The sequence below is a fragment of the Lactuca sativa genome, chromosome 2, assembly GCF_002870075.4.
Source record: "Lactuca sativa cultivar Salinas chromosome 2, Lsat_Salinas_v11, whole genome shotgun sequence".
NCBI lineage: Eukaryota > Viridiplantae > Streptophyta > Magnoliopsida > Asterales > Asteraceae > Lactuca > Lactuca sativa.
Genome location: NC_056624.2, coordinates 34,162,212 through 34,187,815, shown reverse-complemented (window position 1 = coordinate 34,187,815; position 25,604 = coordinate 34,162,212). Strand labels below are relative to the sequence as shown.

Below are 25,604 nucleotides of genomic sequence, written 5' to 3'. Positions count from 1 at the left end.
TAGAAAACTTAGGAAAACTAAACGAACCAAATGCATTTTCAAAATTTCCATTTTTCTTGAAAAATTTTCCTAGAAAACTAGCAAAATTTTCACAACCGAGCGCACCCTTAGAGTGCGTTTGGTTGTGGAAAATTGTTTTCATTTTCTAAGAAAATGTTTTCAGAAAATAGAGTTGAGTTTCATTTTCAAGTTTCAATGAAAATTTTAGAAAACGCGTTTGGTTGAAACCGAAGGAGTTTTCATTTTCCATCATAGAAATTTGGAAAACTTTAGAAAACTGTAAAAATCACTTTTCTAATTTACATACAATTTGGAAAACTGAAAATTTTCATTTTCTTGGAAAATTTTGAAAAACTGAACGAACCAAACGCGTTTTCAAAATTTCCGTTTTTCTTGGAAAATTTTCTACAACCAAACGCATCCTTAATATTCCTTAGACAAGGATTGAAATTAGCAAAGGGCATTTGGAGTGGCACAACTAGGGGTTTTTAGGGGTGACATATGCTACCTTTTAAATTTTCAAACATAAGGTAAATCTTTGGTGTAGTTTTAATTTTCTGATGTGCTGCTCAAAATCACGTGTGCAACATCTTAGACTTTGTCCTGGTTCCACCATTTGGTATTTGGGCTAGTGGTACCTGGAGTTGTCGAATACGTGTAGAATAGTGGGTGGGTGTAGTCGTTCAAAAAAAAAATAGACAATGATTGAAAGAGATGTCGGTGATATAAATATCATATTTTGTGTCCCAACTGAAAAGGAGTTTTATAGATTTTAAAAGCATGAAACTAAATTATACACTCTAACTCTTTCCTTCTAATATACAAAACTCATGTGGCTAAAGTGTGAAACCAAAAAAATGTAGAGACCAAACATGACAATATATTTTTGGGGCGTAGTCTACAAATTTTCTATTAGGTATGGATTATCTTTGTAATTTTTTTTAAACACAACCGTTTTTTGTAAGCACAATGTCCTCTTTTGTAGATAACGGGACAAATTTTGTAATTTATTTTTCATATATAGGGTTTGCCAAGATACAAAAATCGTAAACACAGGGATTCTTTCTGTAAAAAAAAACCTCACAATGACCTTTTCTGTAAATTACAAAACTATAAAGACTAAATATGCTTGAAAACATTTGTGGCAAAAATCTAAAATACAGGGTGTATTATATAAATTTTCTATTAGGTAGGGACTATTTTTGTAATTTTTAAAGATATTGATCATTTCTATAAAAAAAATTATGCAAATATTTGTAATTTATTTTTGTTCCAGGGCCTGCAAACATACAAAAGTTAGGTAGTAACCATATGGATCATTTCTATAATAAAAATATACATACGGACCTTTTCTATTAGTTAGAGGGACAATATTTGTACTTTATCTTCTATACTGGGGAAAATATGCTACCTAACCTATAAACTTACAAAAATTAGGTAGGGATCATTTTTATAATTTTTTTTAACCATTTAGATCATTTATGTAATAAAAATATGCGTAGGGACCTTTTCTACTAATTAGAGGGACAATTTTTGTAATTTACCTTCTATATTGGTAAAAATATGCTAATATTTGTAATTTAAGTTTTATATAGGACCAAACCTACAAACATACAAAAATTAGGTAGCGCCCATTTTGCATTTTTTTCAACATATGAATCGTTTCTATAAAAAAAAATATGCATAGGGACCTTTTCTATAGATTACAAGGACAATATTTGTAACTTATTTTCTATACAAAGACAAAACCTACAAACATACAAAAGTTTTGTGGCCAAAGTGAACATTCCATACAAAGGACCAAAGATGAGAATATTCTAAAGTCATGTGGCACAAATAAAAAACACATACATAAAGGACCAAAGAAGACAATATTTTGAAGTTATGTGGCATATATCAAAAACACATAAAATGTACTGTTCACTTCGCATTTGAAAATAATAATAATAATAATAATTGTTCATTAAATTAGGATTGAGACTAATACTTGCATTTGAAATTAGTATGCATAATAATAATTGTTCATTAAATTAGGATTGAGACTAATACACGTGATATAATATTCATATTTTTTGTCCCAACCAAAAATATATTTTATAAATTAAGATAAAAACATGTACAAAAAATATTCACTCTGCCCTCATGAAAGTATACATTATAGTTGATTTGTAAATTTTGCATCTTTTCATAGATTTTATGGTAGTTATTGTTAATGAACAATAATCCAGACTCATATGGATGTGATACAAATCACATTTTTAATCCCAACCAAAAAAATATTCTAGAAATTTAAGATAGAAGCCAAAAATAAAAATTATAATCAGACTTCTAAATTTTTGCATCCTTTCGTAGATTTTACGATATGTTATTGTTCACAGGAATATAATTGAGACTGATGTCAGTGATACTAATATAACATTCTTCTTTGTCCAATCCACCTTTCATAAATTTAAAGATAAAACATAAAAGCATGAACCAAAAAATCTTTTACCCTACCCTTACAAAAAGATATACTATTATTTTAAATTTGTACACCCTTTCATACATTTTATGGTATTTTCATTTTCCACATGTATGTAACTTGGTAAATATTTATCCATAATGCATAAAAATTACACTCATTACGGATTTGAATCTTGTTTGACGCCTTGATGAAGTTGAGATTTGGTTTTCGCGTATTCCACAAATATAACCCTTCCATCCAGAAACTGAAAGATTTGTATAATAACAAATTGAGTTAAATTTATGAAATTGAAATGCAATTTCATCAATTTCTTCATTATAACTTTCATTTCTTCATTATAACTTACATACATTTGATATGTAAAAAAGCTAAAAAAAACTAACCTTTCCATGCATACCCTCAATGGCCTTTTCAGATTCCTCCATTGTTGCATACCGAAGGAAAGCAAAACCTCTTGATCTATTAGCAATCTTATCCATCACCAGATTCACTGAAAGCTTACAAGATTATTGTTATTATTATTATCTCAATTCTCATAACATAATGATTCTAAAATAAAACAAATGAAATGTAATTTGCGACAGTTTTATACCATCAATGAGCTGCCCAAATGACTGAAAAGCATTACGTAAGCTCTCTTCAGATGTACGAAATGAGAGTCCTGACATTTCAAATAATCTTTACATTAATGGGGGAGATATTAGACTAGGGTTTTAGTGAAAGGAAGTGGAATCCGAAAAGGAGGATTAAATTCGGAATTGAGCGTAGAATCGATTACCAGATTGGAAATGAATTGAAATTGGTTCGATTTTTATTGCAATTTTCCATTCAGAATCTAACATAATGAAACAAACAAAATGGAGGGAGAAATTTATCAAAATTTGCAGCTACAGAGAGCGAGTTTACCACTGACAAAGAGCTTCGTGGAGTTGGTGAAGGTAGTGGTAGTCTTCTCTGGCTGTGAGGGAGGGACGCATGCGACAATTTGAAGAGACTTTCGGAGTTTGGATGATGTGATTGAAAGCGTGGAAGAGAATGCAGGCGACAGATAACCGCAATTAAGTGATGTACAACATAAGAAAGAAGATGAACGCCATTGTTGTCTGGTTCTCTCGAAGTTATCGCTTCTCCAAGTAGATAGCGATGGAGATGATGAAGAGCAAACCGTTTGGTTAAAGGGTCCACCCATTGTTGCAAGAGGAGAAAGGGGTTAGGGGTTTGCTGTTAAGCAATCTCGGGAGCAGAGACCCGAACTATGGAGATGATTGGATGGGCGGGTTTACAAAAGATAATCTTTTACAATGGTCGGGTCGGGTTCATCTCAATATAATTTTTTTCTTTTTTTTAATAATTTAAAGATAATTTTGTAATTATAAACTATCGGTTAATGTCATAAATTATATAAATAAGAAGTTATTTGAAAAAGAAAAAGATAAATAAATAGGTAACTAAGAATTTGTATTTTTATATAAAATATCATTAATGGTCATAAAAATAATTAGTTAATAGAGAAAAATATAAATTTAGACAACTCTTTTAATCTTGTTCCAAGATTTAACCAAAAATTCAGCAAAAGACCCACATAGCCATTATTTTTGTAGGGTCATGAGAAATACAAAATCCCTACGAAAACACAAAACGACAACGTTTCTTTGCCAATTTTTGCAGAGATTTTGGCATTTTGGCATGTCCTTGCGAAAATGAGGATGCCCCCATTCTTTTTGGTATAAAAATCTTAATTTTAATATTTTAACTTTATTTAAAAAAAAAAAATCAAACTTAAAACTCTTTGAATCTAATATCAAACACTTAGATGGAAACTAAATTACAAAAACATATCTAAATAAAATCAAAAACAAAAAAATAATCGAAAGAACAAATGAGAAAACACCGTATTTTCACAGAAAATCTTGTGTTTTCGTGATAAAATACAATGTTTTAGTAAAGAAAATATGGTATTTTCTTAAACCTCCTTGAGAAGATACCAAAATAGCCAAAAACATCCTTGTGCGTTTTCACATGGATTTTCTTATTCTTTTTTCCTTAGTTCCTAGACTAAATCTTGAACAAGCTTTAAAACATTTGTCTAAATTTATCATTTTTTGTATTGTGAATGATGGCTATTTAGGTCTTTTGTTTAATTTTTTGCTAAAACTTGGAACAAGCTTAAAAGATTTGTCTAAATTTGTCATTTACTCTTTATTGGTTGGTTCATCGTATATATATGAACTCATTTTTCTCCTTTGTAGTTGTCAAATTCCATATATATTTGTTAAGCCAATATATTGCCATGAAACATGATTGATACTAGATAATTCACTAACAATTTTTAACAAAGGTAGCAATTTTGACACATTTGTAGAGACATATCAATAAAAGTCTATAACATGTTAAATAGGTAAAATCAAAACGAAAATGCTAAAAACAAATAGATAATCTTCATGATTCCTGTAGACAAGAAAACACAACAAGTCAAATACTTAATATGCGTGTTTCTTTTTTACTTAATACAGAAAGAACAACTTAATAAAAATTTGATAATTTGACTATATAACAAGAAAATTACCTCTAATACAGATTTAGCTTCATTGTCAAATGCTTTACAAAGAATCTCATAGCTCTTTTCTTCTCCAAATACACCATTCTACAAAGAAGGGTATAAAGGTCAAGTTACACAAATTATCTTAAAAGAAACATAGATTTTACTTAACTAACACAAAGAGAGTATGTGTAGAAAAGATTCATACCAGTTGATAAACTTTTGAAGGAGAAATAGCTGATATATTGTACCTAAACATTAAAATTTCAAAATTTTCATTTTTTTTCATTACACGATATATATTTTATCAAAAAAATTACTTATATTTCTTTCATTTATCCCTATTACTATTATACCTTAGCTTATTCAAGTAAAATTTGATTGCTGAATAGTTCTTTTTTTGCACAGTGAGAACCACAGCACCCATGCCATTCTAGAAAATTTAAAATAAAAGTAAATATATATTATTATATTATAACCTTATAATATATATAATCATAAAATAAGAATATTGAAAATGGATTGATTACTTTGCGTGCAATTAGCTCAATTAGTAGCATCAAGAACTTTCCAAGTCCTTTTCCTTGATAAGCAGATTCAAGCTGCAATTCATAGACATAAACTACAGGTATTTCTTCTTCAATGGTGAATCTATATTGCACAAATCCAATTATGGATTCTTTTGAATTATCTGTGTGAACAAATATATATAGTGCTTCAGGTGATGACATTTCTCTACGTTTTATTTTTTCCTCTGTGGGCCACTCTTCTCCATATGGGCCCTCCATATTCACCTGTATAACATAAAAGATATAATCTTTCTACAAATGTCCATTGTTGCAACAAAATTTCATTCTCAAATGTTTATAAACCAAAAAAGAGTAATACAGGTTATAATTTCTACCACCTTAAGGAGATTTTGGATTTGATGCTTCAAATTAGATGAGAGTTTATCCCCACGTCCAGATTCAAGGAACAAAGATAGACCTGTTAAAGAAGAGTGCATTAGCAGAAGAACTTAGTGTTGTTCATACAAGAATTGATGGAAATGATTTCAATAGTTGGAAGCTTTTAACATATTGCTGTTATCTTAAAAAGGAAGACCTTGTTCCAGTTTCTAATTTGACAAGAAATCAAGAACAAATCATCAAATTCTTATTCAATAATGTTATAATGTTAAGTGTCTTTGTTAAAAACAAGGAAAATGGATGCATTTTACTTTGAGAAACATTAAGAAGATGTATCAATGATTCAATGGTGCCTTTGAACTTCCTAGATCGTTACCAATTTCAACCCTAGATCGTTACCAATTTCAAAACTGTTAAAGCTGTTTACAATACTTTACGTTTAACATAGTGATGAGTTATGTAAGCGAGCTAAATGAAAGAGATGATGCAGACCGTTTTTGTTGTAATGGCGAGAGTGGGGAAACTCAGCGAGATGGTCTTTGTCAGGCGAATAAGCCGATTTCAGAAGCTCGTCGATCCTTTTCTTCTTTTGCATTATCTGTATACATTGAACAAGTGAAATTTGTAGGATTGCACTAGGGTTCGTGTGATTTTGATGGAATGTAATGTAATGATACCTGCATCCTTGTTGCCTTCTTTGTTTTGCTATCCGCCATTGATTTTCCTTCCCCATTATCCATCCTCTGATACGACGAAGGTTTTCCGACCCTGGAGTTTGAACCCCCAAACAAATAAATAAACACAGAGACATAGTGTTCTGCTTCCGTACGACTTGATCAGAAGATTGTGTAGGAATATTAGGGTTTGATTGTTCCAAGGTAAATTAGGTTTTGATTATCGATTTAACACTCGTTGATATTTATTTGGAACAAAATTATGTACTTACAATTATAATTAGGGATAACATCGGTTCTAAACAGGGATGAGCATCAGAAAACTTGGTGGAAAATAGGAACTGAAATGGACATCAGTTCTACCGGTTCCCAGTTCTTGATGTGTCTTCAATGTTGGAACCGGTCCTCGAGAAATAGCAACATATTTTGGTTTTTGTCGTTTCTATCGGTTTTTGTCGGGTCTACCGGTTCCGGTTCCTATCGGTTCCCTGTTCCAAAAATCCACAAGAATATCGTCCAGTCTCTGCCCGACCGATTCCATCGTGTTCCGGTTCCTGTACCGGTTTCGATTCCAAAATCAGTTCCAACATTTTCCTCGGTCCAAATGATCATCCCTAATTCTAAAATAGAACCGAAACCGAAAAATTCGAAACAAGGAAATTAAAATTCAAGGAATCAAGAATTGAACCGATTTATAAATTCAATTTCTATAAAATTTTAGTTCGGTTCCGATTCGTATATGATGCTATGTGGCTCATTATATTGTCGATGGAGGGACGGACCTCTCTTTGTGATCTTGATAAGTCGTCACGTCAACAAAACAAAAAGGATCTAATCAGGAATACTATTAGGGAAAGCTTCGATAATGTTCTCTATGTTAAAGTCATAACTTATGATCATAATGCAAATGTGTTAGGAATGAATTGTGGTGTTGGTTTATTGCTTACCTCCTTGTCGAATGGACAAGAGTATTTAAGCTTTTAGGAGAGACTTTGAGTTTCTTCGTATAATCGGGTATTAGTATTGTCCTTAGGGAGCCGTTGTAGTATATTATGAAATAATATACCTTGGGACATTTCCCCCCGATTTTCGGGATACTGCTTTTGTGTACTAGGAAGGTTCCAATTCGAGCATGTGTAGCTTTGTAGGTAAATATGGCTTTCTCGATCTGTCTTGTCTTGTTCGACCTGGTCTCATGTCTAGTTATAATATCAAAAAACATATATCGCTGAAAACAAATAATTATTTGTCATTATTTATGAAATTATAAGTTTTATATTGAACTAAAATTTGATACAAACATTGATATTATCTCATTCGGGTATTTCTCGACGAATTTGTCACCTCCCGCTACTTTCGTAGGATTGATGTCTCAATCCATTTCTTTCTTCTTCTTTTTTTGTACTTTCCGGTTCTTATCTTTTACTTTCTGAAACAATATTTGCTCATGAACCTCTTATGGATGTTAACATGTTTATGTGTAATCCTAGTAGCACAATAGCACATATAGACAAAAAAAATCCAAATTACCCTTTGGTGATAAAAGATAAATATGGCTCGAATTTGACATTTCATCGTAGTTTTATTGATGTGCAAACTACATTACCTCACTTTACTAGTCCTGAAAATCATATATAGTCCATCTTATATGGATGATCGAGAGGATGCCTATACAAATGCATGTCGTTTATAGACTAGGGATGAGCAAAAGGACCGAACCGGCAGGAACCGGCCCGAACCGGACCGGACCGGGGAACCGGCTTCGGCCAAAATCAAGAACCGAACCGAACCGGCGGTTCTACCGGTTCCCGGTTCCTACCGATTCTTGTCGTGTCTTCAAATGTTGGAACCGCTCCTTGAAAAATAGCATTATACGGTTCCGGTTTTTGCCGGTTCTACCGGTTTTTGCCGGTTAAATCGGTTCCGGTTCCTACCAGTTCCCGGTTCCAAAAATCCACAAAAATAACGTCCCGGTCCCGGCCCGACCGATTCCATCGGGTTCCGGTGCCGGTTCTGGTTCCGGTACCGGTTCCGGCTGGTTCCCCGGTCCATATGTTCATCTCTATTATAGACCATTTGGTCTTTTACACTCATGTGGAACGGGTTGGATGTCCTCATACACATTGATCTAACATTTGGTCTTTTACCTCTAGGTATTCTATATTTCTTAGTGACGCTCTATATTTTTTTTAATTATATTATATTTTGATTTTTAGTGTTTTCAAAAAATAAAATTTTAGCACCACATATATCATAACTTTGTATCATCATTTTACCATCTTTTTAACATTTATAAAGAAGCAAAGCATGTTATAATCCAATATTTTACACTCACGAAATATAAAACAAACTCTCCTCACTATATAATCCGATCTTTTTGTTGTTTCTTGATACTTCTTTTTTTGTTAAATGCATGGTCATTTCTTTACAATATTTGAACTATCACAACCAAAAGAATCACTTGATTGAATCCAACTTTTTTCTAATATTCTTATATCTTATTCAACACTCTAAACTGATTATTTTGTGCAAACATTATTTCCAACCAATCACACAAAATTACATAAACCTCATTCAACCGAAAACTCATAAACCATCCTATGCCTATACTTCCCACCTGTCTGAACCACTACAGACGGAAAATTCTCTTTATTAACCGAATCCGGAAACCCTTGTGTCTCCAAACACACACCCGAATGCTTCCCATAAACAGCTCCCCCTTTCCCCACAACCCCACTCACATAATTCCCCGTATAAAATTGCATTCCAGGAGCATCCGTCCACAAATTCAAAACCCTAGAACTCACCGGATCCTTCAATTTCACAGCGCGTTTCAACCCTAATTTCTCTTCCCCACTATCGAGAACATAATTATGGTCATACCCTAATCCGATTTCATTAATCGAAGTCCCGATTCTCTTCTCTGTAGTGAAATCGAACGGGGTTTGGGCCACAGGTTTGATTTCGCCGGTTGGGATTAGGGTTTCGTCGACCGGAGTGATGTGGTTTGCGAAGATTTGGGCGGTGTGGTTGAGGATGGTGGTGCCGGAGTTGTGGCCGGCGAGGTTGAAGTAGGTGTGTTGGGCGAGGTTGACCGGAGTTGGTTTGTTTTCCGGTGTGGCTTCCATGGTGAGAGATAATGTTGTTTTTGATGTCAGGGTGTAGGTTGCTTTCACGGAAAGGTCTCCTGGGTAACCTGATTCCAAACAAGATTTTGAATTTATTAAAGGAAAATTATGTTTTGAAGAGCATAAATACAAAATCCATTTCCATGGAATCAACCATTCCATTCCTTTTCTGATTCCATCATACCAAATTACCTTCTTCCCCATCACGAGCATGGTATTTAAAGGTTATTGATGGATTGTCTCCCTGTTTATGCTCAACGACTTCCCAAACAACCTTGTCAAATCCTTTAAGCCCACCTTAGAGCAAGAAATAGGAAAACAGAATGAAAACTAAATAACACTATAAAGAAAATTGGTAATTGACCCTAATTGACAACCATATACATTGATGAAAAATTCAGAAATTACTACATACCATGGAGACTGTTTGGACCATTGTTAATTGGAAGAGAATATTCAGTCCCATTGAGTGTGAACTTCCCCTCTTTAATCCTGTTTGCAACTCTCCCAACAATGCAACCAAAGTAGGGTGCAGAACCATTCTGATAGATCAAAAAATAAACCACAAATTTAGGGTATATAATGTATATGAAATCAATTTCAAAATCGATTACTATACGCATAATGGGTTCAAATTAAGAACCTTTAAGATCGAATTGATAGAAACAACATTATTCCAATTCGTATCACAATTATAACCCTAAATGTAGCTATCGATCTTTCCCAAATCCTACAGTTTTCTTCTTTTATCTCAAAATTTGCATTATCCTCATACGGACTGCGTATTTAGTTAAACCCTAATTTTGGGGAAACTTCGGATCAACAAGATGATCGTGTTGCTTTCGCAGTGAATTGTAAAGGAACTCACCAGGTAGGGTTCGAGAGTGTCAAATCCAAGAACAACATCACCCAATTTTCCTGTTAAAAATCAAAATCCGAAACATCATCAGCGATTAAAGAGTTTCGAACGAGAAACGAGAAGAAAGAGGGGATAAGAGAGAAGAGAATGATACCGTCTTTATCAGGAACGAACAAGGAGGTGATGATGCAACCATAATTAGACACCATAACCTTCATTGTTCCATTGTTTAGTTCAAAGAGCTGTGGTTTCTGGTCCGCCATTGGTAACGATTGCAGTGATGAGTGATGAATGATGATCAGATCGATTATATGGAAGTTATATAACCATTAGAGGAGAAGAAATCGATTGGGTTTGGATTTAGATGCCGATCTACATAAAGAGTTCGAGAGATCCACGGAATGTATTATTGGACCCACGGAGGTGATCTGATGGAAGTTTAGATACCTGATACAGTTGGACGTGCTTTTATTATTTTATTTATTTAATATATTATGATGAAAGGTTATATATTATGAGTCCTATTATTTTATTTATTTAATAGTTTATACCTCGTTATAGGGATGAACAAAAGGACCGAATCAGCCCGAACCGGACCGGAACCGGAAACCGGTTTCGGCCAAAAGCAAGAACCGAACCGGCTTGGCGGTTCTACCGGTTCCCGGTTCCTACCGAAATAGTATCATACGGTTCCGGTTTTTGCCGTTTTGGTTATATCGGTTCCGGTTCCCGGTTTCAAAAATCCACAAAAATAACGTCTCGGTCCCGGCTCGACCGGTTCCATCGAGTTCCGGTTCCGGTTCCGGCCGGTTCCCCGGTCCATATGCTCATCCCTACCTCGTTAGAACTATGGGTTATAAAATGTAAATTTTCATAATAAAATTTATAATTAATTTATTATTTTAAATAAATTATTAATTAAGAGATATATCAAATTTTTAAAGTTATTATAACTTAAAATTTAACATATAATTAGAAAATATAAATTTGAATTGTGAAATGAATTACCTAATATATATCTACATGACACATAACATAATATTAATAAGAAGTTATATTAAAGTGATACTTACCAAAAAGAAGATTAAAATTATTTATTTATTAGAATAAGGATTTATTTGTTAAAAAGTTAATGAGTTGACAAGTCGGTCCTAAGATATTTGATTTCTCGGGAAAAAAACCCTTTAAATTACCAAAATTTATATAATAATTAAATCTAAGTTAATTTTTTTTCCGAAGGATCTTGGTGATAGACAAACTACGGATCCTAAATAAAAATATTCAGTAATTTATTATAAAAATATTGTTATTATATAAAATTATATGTAAATGACTTCAAATGAATTTTAAATAAAATAATTAGAAAAACTTCAAAATCAATACTATTACATAACATTTTAATAAAATCAAACATATAAATCATTCGGCCTAATATGTGTTATTATTTTTTTGATTGTTTATTGGATATAACTTTAATATACATTATAAAAGAAAGCTAAGTAATAAAAAAAGGAAAAAAGAAAGCAATTGAAAAAAAAGGATAGTTGAACCCTACGATAATTGACTGAATTGCAAGGAAATAAACTTTGAACTCGGATTACACATATTAGAAAGAAAAAAAAAAAAGGATCACTTATATGGTAAAAAAAAAAACATACAACTGCAGGGAATTGAATCTAGGTTAGGGATGGCAAAAAAACCCGAATCCGATGGGGAAACCCGATTATTTCGGGTCGGGTAACGGGTCGTTATCGGGTTCGGGGCAGGGAGTGGGTTATCCTCGCCCCGCCCCGACCCGCCCCGATTATATATATATATATATATATATATATATATATATATATATATATATATATATATATATATATATATATATATATATATATATATATGTTAATGGCACGCATCAAAGATAAAATACTTACTGTGGAAAATCTTTTTAGTTATTAACAATCCGGTGTGAACGATCATTTTTTATGTTTTGATGTATTACACTAAAATTAAATAAAATAATTTTTAATATAACGTCGATTTAATTTTATTAAAGTGATTCATCATACTTTTAATTTAAAAGGGAGACTAGAACACATATTTTTTATAAGACATCGGGGTATCCTAAAATGGAATAAAGATTTCGTTATGAATTGTTGTAAACCCGATAAGAAACTCGAAACCCGACTGGAAAACCCGAACCCATTGGGGAGCCCCGATAAGAAACCCGAAAGATATCGGGGCGGGTTTAGGAAACCATGCCCCGCCCCGAACCCGCCCCGTTGCCATTCCTAATCTAGGTGCCTCAGTTGATTGAGAATTGAGAGTGCTCCTACCAAGTCCCTTGGATATGGGCCCTAGGCGGTGGCCCATATCCCCCCTTAGATCGGGCTTGTAAGTTTACAACTATATGTTTTATACTCTCTCCGTTCTAAATTAATAGTCCATGTTTCCTTTTTTGTTTGTCCCAAAATAATTGTCCACTTCTGAAAATAAATGACATTTTTACCAAAATACCTTTCATTATTAGTTAAATTACAATGAAATTAAATGCAACAAAAGGGTATAATTGTCATTTCATTTAATAGAATTAAATGCAACACAGATAAATCTCTACCGGTTGGTCCGATAATTCTCCGCACTATCATCATAAAACAACATCTAATTAATACAGGGTCTCAGCCCATAAGCAATAATCTAGGATACTTAGCCCGAACCCAGGGTAAAAGACCATTTTACCCTTTTCCTATTTTGGCACAAAGCCAAGACCCAGCTTAATGACCAAAAGGCCCAAATCCTAAATGATCACCCAAAGCTCAAATATGGCCCAATCTTCCAAATTGAGCCAGAAGCCCATCTTGGCCTAAAACCCAAAGGAACCTAAAGCCCAAATCAGAAGTCTAATGGCCCAACAAGGCCCAAAAGAAGAAAACCTAACCTATGGCCCAAACCGAGAATACAAACCTAAAAAGCCCATATGTTGAGTACGCAGGGCATGCTCAGCTTGTATGCTTAGCGTACACCTTCTGGGGCTAGTACGCACAGCGTACTCCCCAAGCTTGCTACCCCACTCCATTAAGCACTTAATCCATTGACACTTCAAGTTAAACTCTCAGATTTCATTTATAAGACCACTTATCACGTAAAGTTGGCAACTTTACACATATGCATGGCTTAATGGGGCTCAAAAGCTCAAAAAGAGATTAATAAGGGTCTTAACACATGCATGGGTCCAAATGCTCCATAAAGTTGACATTTTTATGAACTTGGGGACTGAAATAAGCTAATATCTAGCATCTATAGCCTCCGGAATAAATCAAAAGCTCTCCTTTAATACAAAGGACTCAATAGGTGCACAAATGTTCCATGAACTAGATCTAGCATAGAAGAGCACAAAGGTGTAAGTTTTTTTACCTCAAAAAGCTTGCAAATGTGGAAGCGATCCTGGCTCTACAAGTCCAAGGGCTTCTCTTCTTCTTCTTCACCTTAAGACATCAAAAATCTTTTTATCAAGCTCACAAACTCACTAACACACTTAGGGTTTCATTCTCTAGGACAAGGGGGATGGAGGCTGGCTAAACATGCCCAAATGAGGCAATCATAAGGTTTAAATATGGTGCAAACCCTAATAATTAGGGTTTGTCTCAGACTCACGTATGTCATGTGTACTCCACGTACGCCTCGCATATGTGGTTAAGTCCCGCAATGTGGCTAGTACGCTAAGTGTACCCATTGAGTACGCCCTACATACTAACCACATGACCAAATTTAAAAGTATTTTTCATTAAGGACTAAAAGGGAAAACTTACTAGAACTTGAATGTTACAATTGGTTTGCAAGACATCATAAATCATGTATCTATTGTAATCACCCTTGTTCATGGTGGTCATTATGTAGCTATTTCTAAACAAACAAAGGTTTCAGACAAAAGAATTTGTCAATAGTTTTTTTCGTAATCAAACCTAATCGAGGGGTGATGTTGTTGGAGATATTCGTCTCCAAGTCTTTCAAGAGGTAGTTGTAAAATTTGTGATCTTCGATTCAGTCTTGGTGGATACCTGATTATTATTTCTGGTGAGTTTATTTCTTATATATAATTGTCATCAAGATTCTATAACGGTTTGGTAGCCGAACGTGAAATATACAAAAATTGATATAAGTTGTAGATGGTGGATTGGTCGGTTCTCCAACAACACATCATGAAGGGATGTATGGTGGGTTTATAATTAAAATATTGTAATAGAATCTTTGCTTGGACACTATTCGAGGAAAAAAATTAGAGATATGTTCATAGACCACCACAAACCACATAGACCGTTAATGTAATTTCCACTAATAATGATAAATAAATAAATAAAAATACAAAAATTCTTATAATAATAATAAAGGAGAAAGACAACAACTAAAAAAAAGATAACAAGTGCCAAAATATCAAATCATGATGCAACTGGTAACTAACTAAGGGAGTACAAGTAGACTCATCCTATATTATTATATAAAATGAAAAATATATAATTTTTTTATTAATTATTAATCATTATTTCATAAATTCAATCTATGTAATGTTTTAAATCCATCAATAGTTTTCTTTACAAAGAATAAATTGATAATAAGTTAATATGTGTTGCATAAACCGTTAATTAGTGAATTACATCGTGCAAGTGGTTAAAAATGTGTTACATGTATAGCATGGCATCTAATATCAAATTTTTTTACAAGAAAATGTGTGATAAACTATTTTCTTATTATCTAGATAATTTGACTTTGAGAAATATAGTATTTTAGGAGAAAAAATGAGCTTTTGCACATACACATATCGAACATTCATAATCCGGCATAGTTGTATGAATCTTAACCTTTTTTCGATATGTATGTTCAAATTATAAGACATAAAGGAATGTATGTTCAAATTATGTATCTTTAGGCAAGTATACACATACACAATCCCTAACTTGTCCTAAGCAAACCTTAAAGTCTGTATTCATGTAAATTCCAATCATCTAAAATGATATTAAAATCACCAACAAAGTTAACATATAATTATTTTATTCTTATTCTACATGTTGTCATGTTTGCAAAAAACACTTTCATTTTATTGGTATCAATTAAAACATTATAGTACAAAAATCATTGCATTATCTTTAGGAAGACTAACTAACAACCATAAAACTAAAAACCAAATGCAAGAAACATGTTTAGTTCTTTCCAATAACTTTAAAAAAAACCACACATAATGCATCAAACATCAACAATATTTCTACAACACAAAGTACTTAACTTACAATAACCAACCTTGGGACACCAATCTTTTTATTCAGAAACCCATTCAGAACTTAATAAAACACTAGAAATATCATAAATCCATACTCCAATCAATCACTTCTTTTTTGCAACAAACAACCCCCATTTCTGCTCCCCTTGACCAGTCCTCACAAGCTTTGACTTCCATCCACCAACAATATCATTGTAGTCTTCCTACAAATATCAACACATTGACCAAATTAGGGTTTCCCAATATTCTCCTCATTAGTAATTTACTTAATCGACAATTTTAAAGATTTTAAAAACTAAAAATGACTTTACTTCAGTGAAATCTTGAATAAATTCTTCTTTTTCCTTCTCAACTCTTTCCAGTTCCCTTTTAAGTACTTCCCTAAACTGAACATAATGTAACAATTATAAACATTAGACACTTAATAATTAATAAAATATGTTATTAAACTTTTGTAATCATATTTAATAATTTATAAAAAATGTAAAGAAAGAACCTGTTCTGTTCGATCCTCAGCTATCACCTCTCCAAAGCCTGCATCTTTAAGCATCTAAAGAAAACAAAAGTAAATAATCAATAAACTTATATATCAAATATTAAATATATTTTTAAATGTGTTAATATATTCACCTCTCCATATGTTTCAACATCATGAAGATCATATCCTCTTTGCTTAATATATTCAGCAAAATCCTGAGATGGTTTTCCAGATTTTCTACAGTAATCACTTATCAGAACTTTGCCACCTGGCTTCAACCACTTGTAGAATGTCCGAAACAATGCTGGTTTATCCTATAATATAAATAAATAAATAAATAATTTTTATTTAACTTAAAGAAAAAAGAAAAAAGAAAAAAGAAAAAAAGGGATTACTTGAATATGGAGAATAGTGTCGCGACTATAGATGACATCAAAGGAATTATCAGGATACGATTTCTTAGTACAATCAGCGACTTCAAATTCAACTGAACATTGAAGCCCAATTGATCTTTCAAGAGCAAACGAAATCATATTTACAGAAAGATCGATCCCAACAACATCGACATCGAAAGTTTCAGCCATGTAGAAATCGCCTCCCCCAATTCCACATCCGACATCGAGAACTTTCTGCCCAGGTTTCAGATCCAACATCGCAACAAATTCTTTTGTCGTATCTTCAAACATTAGGTAAAACTTCAGAATTCAAATGAAAAGGAAAAGGAGAAGGAGAAGGAAAAGGAAAAGGAAAAAGGTCGATTTGGTAATTACCGATTCCTCCTGTGCTAACAAACCCTTGTCCAAATATACGTTCGTATCGCAGAATTCCGCTGCTTTTGTATTGAACATTGTCTAAAAATCGTTGAAAGCCCTTATCTTCTTCCGCATTCACCTTCTGCCAAATCCAGCAAATCTGAAATTGAAACCAAATTATTGAATAATTTAGTAAACCGAAGAGAAAAAGTGAAAAAAAATTGTGGTAAATAGTTAATAAAGTACCTGATTTTGATTCTTCTTGTTGCGTACGTAAGCTCCAATGCATTTGGATCCAACAAGAGAGAGTTCATACGAGTTACCAGATTCATTTGTCACATGACATTCCTTAAACACCTAAAACAATTTCAAGAAATTGATTTTAAAGGGTATTTTAGGTTTTACTTACTATTTACATAATTTGTGATGAATATAATTGTACCTTGGTGTAAAATCTAGGCTCACGATAGTGTGTAGGGTTGCTCTTTCTCTTATGATCTCCAGATTGGTGAAAGCATGATTCTCTAAAGAAAATATGTCCTCCAACTTTCACCCATTTCAATAGTCTTTCAGCAATATATTCAACCTGTAACATCATTTCAAGTTTTTTAATGGGATTTTGATCTTTTGGCTTGTGAATCAAATCAATATTTGCTTAAATTAAAGTCAAAGTTCACCTCTTTGTCAGAAAGATACATCAATAGCCAGTTTGAGAAAATCAAATCGATTGATTCATCTGCAAAGTTTAGGTCTGGGGAAGTGACATCAGCACACATAAATTCAACATTTTTATGGTGTCCATTGATGCTCTCATTCTGCAAGATTAATCATTGAAAACAATTAACATAAAAAAATATAACTTTTTTAATCGATTGATTCATTTGCATACCTTTTTTACAACACTTTCAATGAAATCAAGGGCTATGACTTTTCCAGCTTTTTTTACTAATTCACCAGTAAAACGACCAATTCCAGCTCCTAATTCAAGAACAGTTTTCCCTTCATAAGGTGGGAGTAGTGAAAGAACCTATGAAAAGAGTAAACATGAGACACAATTTAAAAAGAAAAACTAAATACAATCAACATCTAGAACTTTATGGTTAGTGATTGAATGAATATAGATTCTTTAAGTGAAGTTACTTTGCAACGATTGTATCAATAGAAAAAAAAAACTAATCAATAACTTTCAAATATTACAAGATTTCCTTCAAAAAAATGTGAAAAGAAACATTGCATAATAGAACAAAAGTATAAACAAAAAACTGTCACTATCAGCTATCAGTTTATGATCATAACTACAATCCAATAGAAATTGATCCAATACTATTGATGATTAACAGAGCTAAAGGAAAGGGTCCAATCACAGAAGAATAAATTAAAAGATGATCAACGAGTAATCCAATATTCTTTGAGATTATATATAAGATTAAGATAGCCAATCATAGAAAGCCAGATCAGAATCCATAACGATTATAAAACCCCCAAAAAGGTAAACAATGGAAGGATCTAACGAACCAATTAATAAGCAACAGAACAAATCAAATGCATGGACTGTAATTTTACCTCAGGGCGTTCTTCTTTGTCAAGATCAGAAGCCATGGAATCAAGCATCATAGCCTCAACAGTGAGGTCGACAGAGTGTTCCACCCAGTAATTCTTCTGAACCTCACGTTCTTCTCCTGCATAATATCAATTCAATTAACGAAAATCAATTCGAGAAATGTCACTAAAGGAAAGAAAATTGTGTAACAACGGATCAGAACGAGCAATCACCATTAACAACAGCAGCCATTGAAGAGATTTTAAGGTTTTCGGGAAATGAGGATTAAGAAATAGACGAAAAAGTAAAAATTAGAACAAAGAAAGAGAAGGTTGCAAGAAAATCGGAGCTTCGGTTCAAGGACTATGAGCCTTCGATTGCGAGGCGAGCTCTTGAGAATGATCGTGATCTACTGTTGCACGATCTACCTTTCTGCTGCATAGAAGTTGGATCTGTCTATGGAAAATGCGAAGGGATTGATGATCTTTGTGTGATTTTGCTTCGTGGGTATTGTGGGTATTTATGGGCAGAAGTGAAGTGAAGATCGATCGTAAAATTGTTAATGGTAGGTGAGCCCGATCTCGATGATTCACATCACATGCATCGTCGCCATGTGAGATCCCTGATACCTTTTTGGACCATTGTCCCAATTATTTTACATTTTCTTGCAATTTTTTATGGATTTTTGCAAGAATTGGAAGTTGTTTGGATTTAGGTTAATAGAAAAATGATTCAGTCTTTAAAGTATAACGTAGAAAATAAATGATGTAGAATAAAAATAAAATGTAGGGATAAATTAATTTATAGATTTTAAACTTTGAAAAACATCATAAAACTTTAAAAGTATGTTTAACAAGAATTTTTTATAAGATTTTAAGAGTTTTAAAAAAAAAGTAAAAAAAAAAAAAAAGAAAGAATTGTTCGAGAATATGAGTTTTAAAGTTTTTATTTTAGGATAAAAAAAATGAGAAATGAAAAGAAAATAAATTTGCATTTTGTGTATATATTGATAGTTCCATCTTCATGATTTGAGCTATAGCTTTCAACTAAAAACTGTATTTTCTTTTTATTTGTGTAGAAGTGTGCAGAAAAAATAATTGTTTTTAAAAATATAATATTTAAAGATATATGCTTCCAAAAAACTAATTAAAAGTAACTTTTGAAAAAGAAAATTAGTTAGAATAAAAGCTTTTGGAATTAGAGGTTTTAGGGAAAAACAACAAAACAAAAATATCTTTATCAATAATAGTAAGAAATTACCCACTACAAAATGTTTTTTTATTTAGAATAAAAATAGCTTTTGACGTTTTGTTACTTTACCAAAAAAAAAAAAAAAAACTCGTCCCTCATTCACTCATTGTCCTTCAAAGCAATTATAGCTTTTTCAAAAGATATGGAAAGTAGACTGTTGTTTATGATTAACCTACCACAATGTTATGCTTGGTATATTTATTTACAATTGGTTAATTAATAAAACAGAAATAAAGTTTTAATAGTTAAATCATAGAGTGATTAAAATGAAATCAAGACCCTATATATAGATGTTTTATGTTTGCAACTGGTTTACACAGTGATTAAGACACCTTATTTTACATTTTCTTTGTTTGCATGTATTTTATATGTTGCAAGTTGCAACTGTTTATCAATAGATCTTAGAGTTTTATGAGAATATAGAAACCAAGATAGCATCGAAAGCTTACCTAAATTACAACTTCTTGTGTTATTTCTTCCTTCTTCAGCTCCTTACACTTACAACTCCCTCTCTTAATTGTTTGAGACTTGAGAGACTTCAAGTATTTAAAGCAATGTTTATCTCTTGATTTCAAAGAACATGTGTTTTAAGTATATATTAAACAAAAGATGGCATCTTTAAGTTTGCTCACCAGGTCAGATTAGGCATCTTTCTTTAGTTTATTCATTTGGCCAATAGTAAGTCATTATACATATAGTAAATAGATTACAGAAGTATATTGGTTCCTTAAGTTAACGAAATTATGTAGTTTTAGTCTCTAACTTTTTTTTCTTTAACGATTTAGTCTTTGAATATAGATTTTGTTGTGGTTTTGATCCCCGATAAAAAATAATTAACATACCATTTGTCTATTTTTATTAACATTAGTTACTTAAATGTAATGGATATGCATCTGATTCCTAACTTAAGTTTAACTTAAGTTTTCTCCTTTCAAATAATTACCCTTTCAAACTAGGATGTAGCATATGGTGTATGGATACTCACTGGTGAGTCTTCACTATTTAAATGAACAAAATAGAAACTTTAAACAAATAAATAAATCAAAGGCGAGCTTCAAAAATCTTGATTTATACATATTTTTTTGCCATCAGCATAAGATGATTCATTTAAAATGATAGTTCACAATTTTATATTTGAGTAAATTACATGATTGGTCCCTACGGTTTAGGGTAATTTGCGTGTTTGATCATAATTTATTTTTTTAAACTCGGAAGGTCCTTACTGTTTGTTTTTGTTACACGCTTGATCTCTATCTTACCTAAAAAGACTATTTTGTCATTGATTTTTTTTAATTTATTTAAATAAACACACCCTCAACCACATCCTTCTCACCTTACCTTACGGACCCCATCATTTTTCCCTATTTAAATAATAGTCTTTTTAGGTAAGACAAGGATTAAGCGCATAACAAAAACAAACAGTAAGGACCAATCGTGTAACAAAAACAAACAATAAGGACCTTCCGAGTTAAAAAAATAAGTTAAGAACCAAACGTGTAAATTATCCTAAACCATAGGGACCATTCATGTAATTTACTGGTTATATTTTTATATAATTTGTTATAAAAAATAGGTGGGCTAAGTGACCCACCTTTAATATATATAGCGTGGATACTCCTCATAAAATGCTACTTACCTAATATTTTTGTCGTTGACTTAACTAGTAGAGTTGAGAGATAGCACAAAGGTCACTAAATATTAAGCAAATCCTAAAACAATTTTAAGAAAAACACGACACGATCAAAACCAATGTATTAACCATTCCAAGTGCCTGGAATCGAGTCAACCAACAAATAAATATACTTATGGCATGGGTTTATACCAAAATCATTTACAAATAAGGTGTCAGGATATATACTCTTGGTATTTATCAAGGTTCTAAATAACGTAAGGCATGACTTGATGGTAATGTCAAGCCTCAAGCTTTTCCGAGCCTTGGCGAGTCATGACGTTTGTAAGGCGTCACTTAAGGCGGCAATTTTTTATATAATTAATATTTTTATATGTATTTTCAACTATTATTCATTTTTATACACATATATGAGTTAAGGCGGCGTTTTGGCAAAGCTTGGCGGCAAGTGCAAGCCTTGGAGTCGTGGCGCGCCATGACGGAGCCATGACGAACTTTTTAGAACCTTGATATTTATTCACTTCAAGTGGTTGTTATGCTTTCACACACCATCTAAGTTAAAGAACTTATAAAAGCCACATATAGCAATCCCATTAAAGGATTAAAATTACCAAAATTTCCTTACAAAATTGTTTAACTTATTTTACCAAAATTTCCTACACTTAAGTCCCAAATATATATCTCATGTCTCAAATATATATATCTCATGTCAAAAATCTATATTAAATAACATGTTGAAATTAATCTATTTATTCATTAAAATTCAATATTATGATTTTCAATACATTTGTGAATGAAATCAAAAGCTAAAAGATAATAAAAGAAATTAAAATTGTTTAAAATGGATATTATACATATTGAGAGTGACAATTGACAATGACAATAGATGCTATTTAATAATATCTATATTTTTCTGTTTTTTAGTTTTGTAATATAGTATTATTTTATTATTAAAAATAAATAAATAAGAGTATTCAAATAATTGAAAGATTTTATGTTAATTTATAGGTGTTCATAGATCATAATATTCAAATTAATTTAGTAAAAATTTATTGTTATTATCATGAAGCAAACTACTATTTACATACATGTTTTCTAAAATACTAAATATTGCAAAATTTTCACTATTCTACTTTCTAACTTATTACATAAAATACTCAATATACTTTTCATTAGAAAAATGACCCTCAAGCTTTACTATACGCCTTCAAAAGAAAGAAAGAGTGTTTACATGGAGGTCTCTCTTGCATCCTTCATCCAACACACCATCATGTTTATTGATTTCTAGAGGAGAAATAAATCGAGAAATATAAATATTTTTAATCATAAATCCTTAAAACAAGGTGCTATTCAATCTTTTTCTTCTTTCTTTAACTTTCTATATCATCCATCAATCTTCAAAGCTTAATTTTCAGCCATGCAGTTTCATAAGTTTTAATCTCAAATACTTGTGACGTCATACCTTCGCATTTGATTGATTACCTTCTGAATGGTCAATCGATCTCAACACCTCCCCTCTCTTGACATCTTCAGCCTCTACTAAATCCTGCTAATATATGAATTTAAAGAGGGATTGAATAACGTTTTTAGAAGTTTCAAACTCATGATTTGAATATGTAAATTTTAAATGTGATTTTATACTTATGAAATGGAATATTCTTGTAGCAAAAAGGAGTATATGCTTGGCACATAAAGAAACTATATAAAGGAGATAAGCTATATAGATGTTATTTTTTTTTTATCCATTTATATATATGAAAGAGTTAATTTGCTTTTGGTTTATGTTTAATATGTCAAAAATAAAATAACGTTTAAAATAAATAAGAGAACTGATCCATATAGAGAATAGTAAAAAAGGTTGAAAACCGTCAAAATTTATTTTGAATGCAGCTAACTTCTTACTGTATTTTGAAAAAGAAATAGATTATTATTGTAATAATAATTTTTTATAATCATATTTAATAAACTAAATATTTATAACAAAAGTAAAATAAATGTGGACAAAAAGTATTTCACGTCGACTCAACCCGACGTCCCGACCTTACACATATTTCCCAATTTTGAAATGTTATCGGACCTTGATTATCTCTATCATGGATCATATGTTTTAATGTTTACATGACTTTGTTATAGAACTAGGTTGTAACCCGTGTACTACACGGGTGAATATGTAAAACAATTTTAATTAGTTATTGGACGTTATAATTAATACTACATTTGCAAAATAACAATATACCTTTATTAACTTGCAAATTTAAACATCCTACTTTTATGTTTTGTTATTAAATCACTCTAATAAATTTCAATAACACATGAAAAATACTTACTTGCATCAGTACTTCGTTCATACTTAATTTATTCAAAAAATAAAAATTCATATCAATACTTTCTTGCATTTAAAAAATAGAACCTTGCATCAATACTTTCTTGCATTTTATCATTTCTTAGGCACAAAAATATCATTTTAAAGTAGAATCCCTAAAATGAACTCTTTAATCCCATTTAGGGAGAGAATTAAATTATATTTTATATATAAAAAAACATTAGCGTTAAAACATAAATTATGACTATTAAAAATTGCGGTTCCAAAATTTTAAATATACAGCCACTCATGTGAAAGCTCCAAATGGAAAACACTTTTATGAAATAAATTTCATATATATAAAAACAATTAATGTTGCCACTCGATAAAAGAAAACATCACTGATGAAAAAAACTTTAGATACACACCAGCACAATTTAAAAAAAAAACACTTCCACCTCTTCTACACAAATTTAAAATATTTATTTTATCCATCATACGCTCACACCTACCTTCATTTTATCTTCATCACATAATCTTGATCTTCTAAATCGCACCATATTTATAAATCATAACTATTAAAAAAAATCCAATTCCTAATCTTAAAAAAAACAAAAATCAAAAATCAGTAAAACAAATATGTTGATGAAACAAACAAAATAGTTTTTAAAAAAATATATAAAAGGTAAAGAAGAAAACTTGGAGTCATATGCTACGATTTCTACTGAATACCTTCAGTGAATCATGCTTCCTTTGCATTGGATGTCAAACTACCATATGTAAAGACATGGTTTCAGAATTCATATTTATTAGTTACACCAATTGCATCTTCAGCCCTATTTTGAATTATGATTGAATAAGGACAATGACAATGTTATTTATCATATAAATAAAAAGTTAGTTTTTGGAAGTCGTCTAATTTCCGTCTAGAAAAGTCTTTACACACAACATGGGTCGGTTGAAATTCTATCAAAGTGTTCTTCAACAACAACTTTCAGCTTCCATCGAAGCATGTTGAAGTGCCAAAAATAACATGAGATACATAAAGTATTTAATTTTTTTAAAACTCTTTCACAATAGACAATTTAACACAACAATAGTTTACCGACTATTGACCCTAAGCAACTTATACCGTTCCTTTTTTCTCCACATGGATCGCCACCGGTAGAACTACATTTATTTAATTGTCTAGGAGATTATAAAATTTGATATGTGGCTACCAGAGCAGTGACTACACATGAAGTTTATATGTAGAATCAATCCACTCAGGCATAACATCAAACAGGTCATGTACGATTGTGATCAGCTTAAAATGGCTTCCTCAATCATTAACAATTATTTTTAATTTTCAATATTCATGAATAAAATCACACAAAAAGTAGTTGTTTATTGGGATTTATATTACCAACGAAAAAACACATCAACAATAGATTAGTACACCAAGCTTCTATGCATATTGGACATGACCTGAAGTGATGTAACTGAGAGATTAGGAGTGATGTAATTGAGAGATTAGTACACCAAGCTTCCATAAATATGCCTAAAAATTTAAGGATATATAGGTTAACCAAACATAACAAAATCGTGTGTATATATATATATATATATATATATATATATATATATATATATATATATATATATATATATATATATATATATATAGATTTAATACATATACAGATATCTACACATACACACATATTTCTCAATCTACCTTGAAATTGGAGTTAGGGTTGTGAACTCTGGAGAAAGACCGGAAACAGGAGGTGGGTAGAAATGAGTTGTAAACAAGTTGAATTTATAAGTGTGTTAC

The 25,604-nt window shown here is 31.6% G+C and overlaps 4 protein-coding genes and 1 long non-coding RNA gene across 5 annotated transcripts; all 5 read right to left on the bottom strand.

Moving 5' to 3' along the window:
* Nucleotides 1-2,498: 2,498 nt before the first annotated feature.
* On the bottom strand, nt 2,499-3,733 carry LOC111882668 (organelle RRM domain-containing protein 6, chloroplastic). Its single transcript, XM_023879040.3, has 4 exons — nt 3,371-3,733; nt 3,057-3,125; nt 2,848-2,954; nt 2,499-2,708 (listed from the first exon to the last, which is right to left on the bottom strand). The coding sequence occupies exons 1-4, from the start codon at nt 3,651-3,653 to the stop codon at nt 2,622-2,624; spliced, it is 546 nt and encodes a 181-aa protein (XP_023734808.1). The 5' UTR covers nt 3,654-3,733; the 3' UTR covers nt 2,499-2,621.
* A 1,016-nt stretch (nt 3,734-4,749) lies between these two features.
* On the bottom strand, nt 4,750-6,762 carry LOC111882672 (uncharacterized). The gene is made up of 8 exons (XM_023879044.3): nt 6,589-6,762; nt 6,404-6,509; nt 5,911-5,990; nt 5,534-5,797; nt 5,360-5,436; nt 5,212-5,254; nt 5,031-5,108; nt 4,750-4,912 (listed from the first exon to the last, which is right to left on the bottom strand). The coding sequence occupies exons 1-8, from the start codon at nt 6,649-6,651 to the stop codon at nt 4,904-4,906; spliced, it is 720 nt and encodes a 239-aa protein (XP_023734812.1). The 5' UTR covers nt 6,652-6,762; the 3' UTR covers nt 4,750-4,903.
* Nucleotides 6,763-8,959: 2,197 nt separating this feature from the next.
* On the bottom strand, nt 8,960-11,021 carry LOC111882661 (uncharacterized). Its single transcript, XM_023879034.3, has 5 exons — nt 10,727-11,021; nt 10,582-10,631; nt 10,129-10,255; nt 9,906-10,010; nt 8,960-9,781 (listed from the first exon to the last, which is right to left on the bottom strand). The coding sequence occupies exons 1-5, from the start codon at nt 10,833-10,835 to the stop codon at nt 9,156-9,158; spliced, it is 1,017 nt and encodes a 338-aa protein (XP_023734802.1). The 5' UTR covers nt 10,836-11,021; the 3' UTR covers nt 8,960-9,155.
* A 4,723-nt stretch (nt 11,022-15,744) lies between these two features.
* LOC111882643 (phosphomethylethanolamine N-methyltransferase) lies at nt 15,745-19,179 on the bottom strand. The gene is made up of 12 exons (XM_023879015.3): nt 18,839-19,179; nt 18,629-18,744; nt 17,955-18,092; nt 17,743-17,880; nt 17,508-17,651; nt 17,312-17,422; nt 17,084-17,225; nt 16,709-16,989; nt 16,466-16,627; nt 16,332-16,385; nt 16,147-16,221; nt 15,745-16,038 (listed from the first exon to the last, which is right to left on the bottom strand). Exons 1-12 carry the CDS (start codon nt 18,855-18,857, stop codon nt 15,940-15,942), a joined length of 1,479 nt encoding a protein of 492 aa, XP_023734783.1. The 5' UTR covers nt 18,858-19,179; the 3' UTR covers nt 15,745-15,939.
* A 3,286-nt stretch (nt 19,180-22,465) lies between these two features.
* On the bottom strand, nt 22,466-23,176 carry LOC122196442 (uncharacterized). Its single transcript, XR_006187887.2, has 2 exons — nt 22,949-23,176; nt 22,466-22,770 (listed from the first exon to the last, which is right to left on the bottom strand). It is a non-coding gene; the product is annotated as an uncharacterized LOC122196442 (long non-coding RNA).
* Between the last annotated feature and the right edge of the window lie 2,428 nt (nt 23,177-25,604).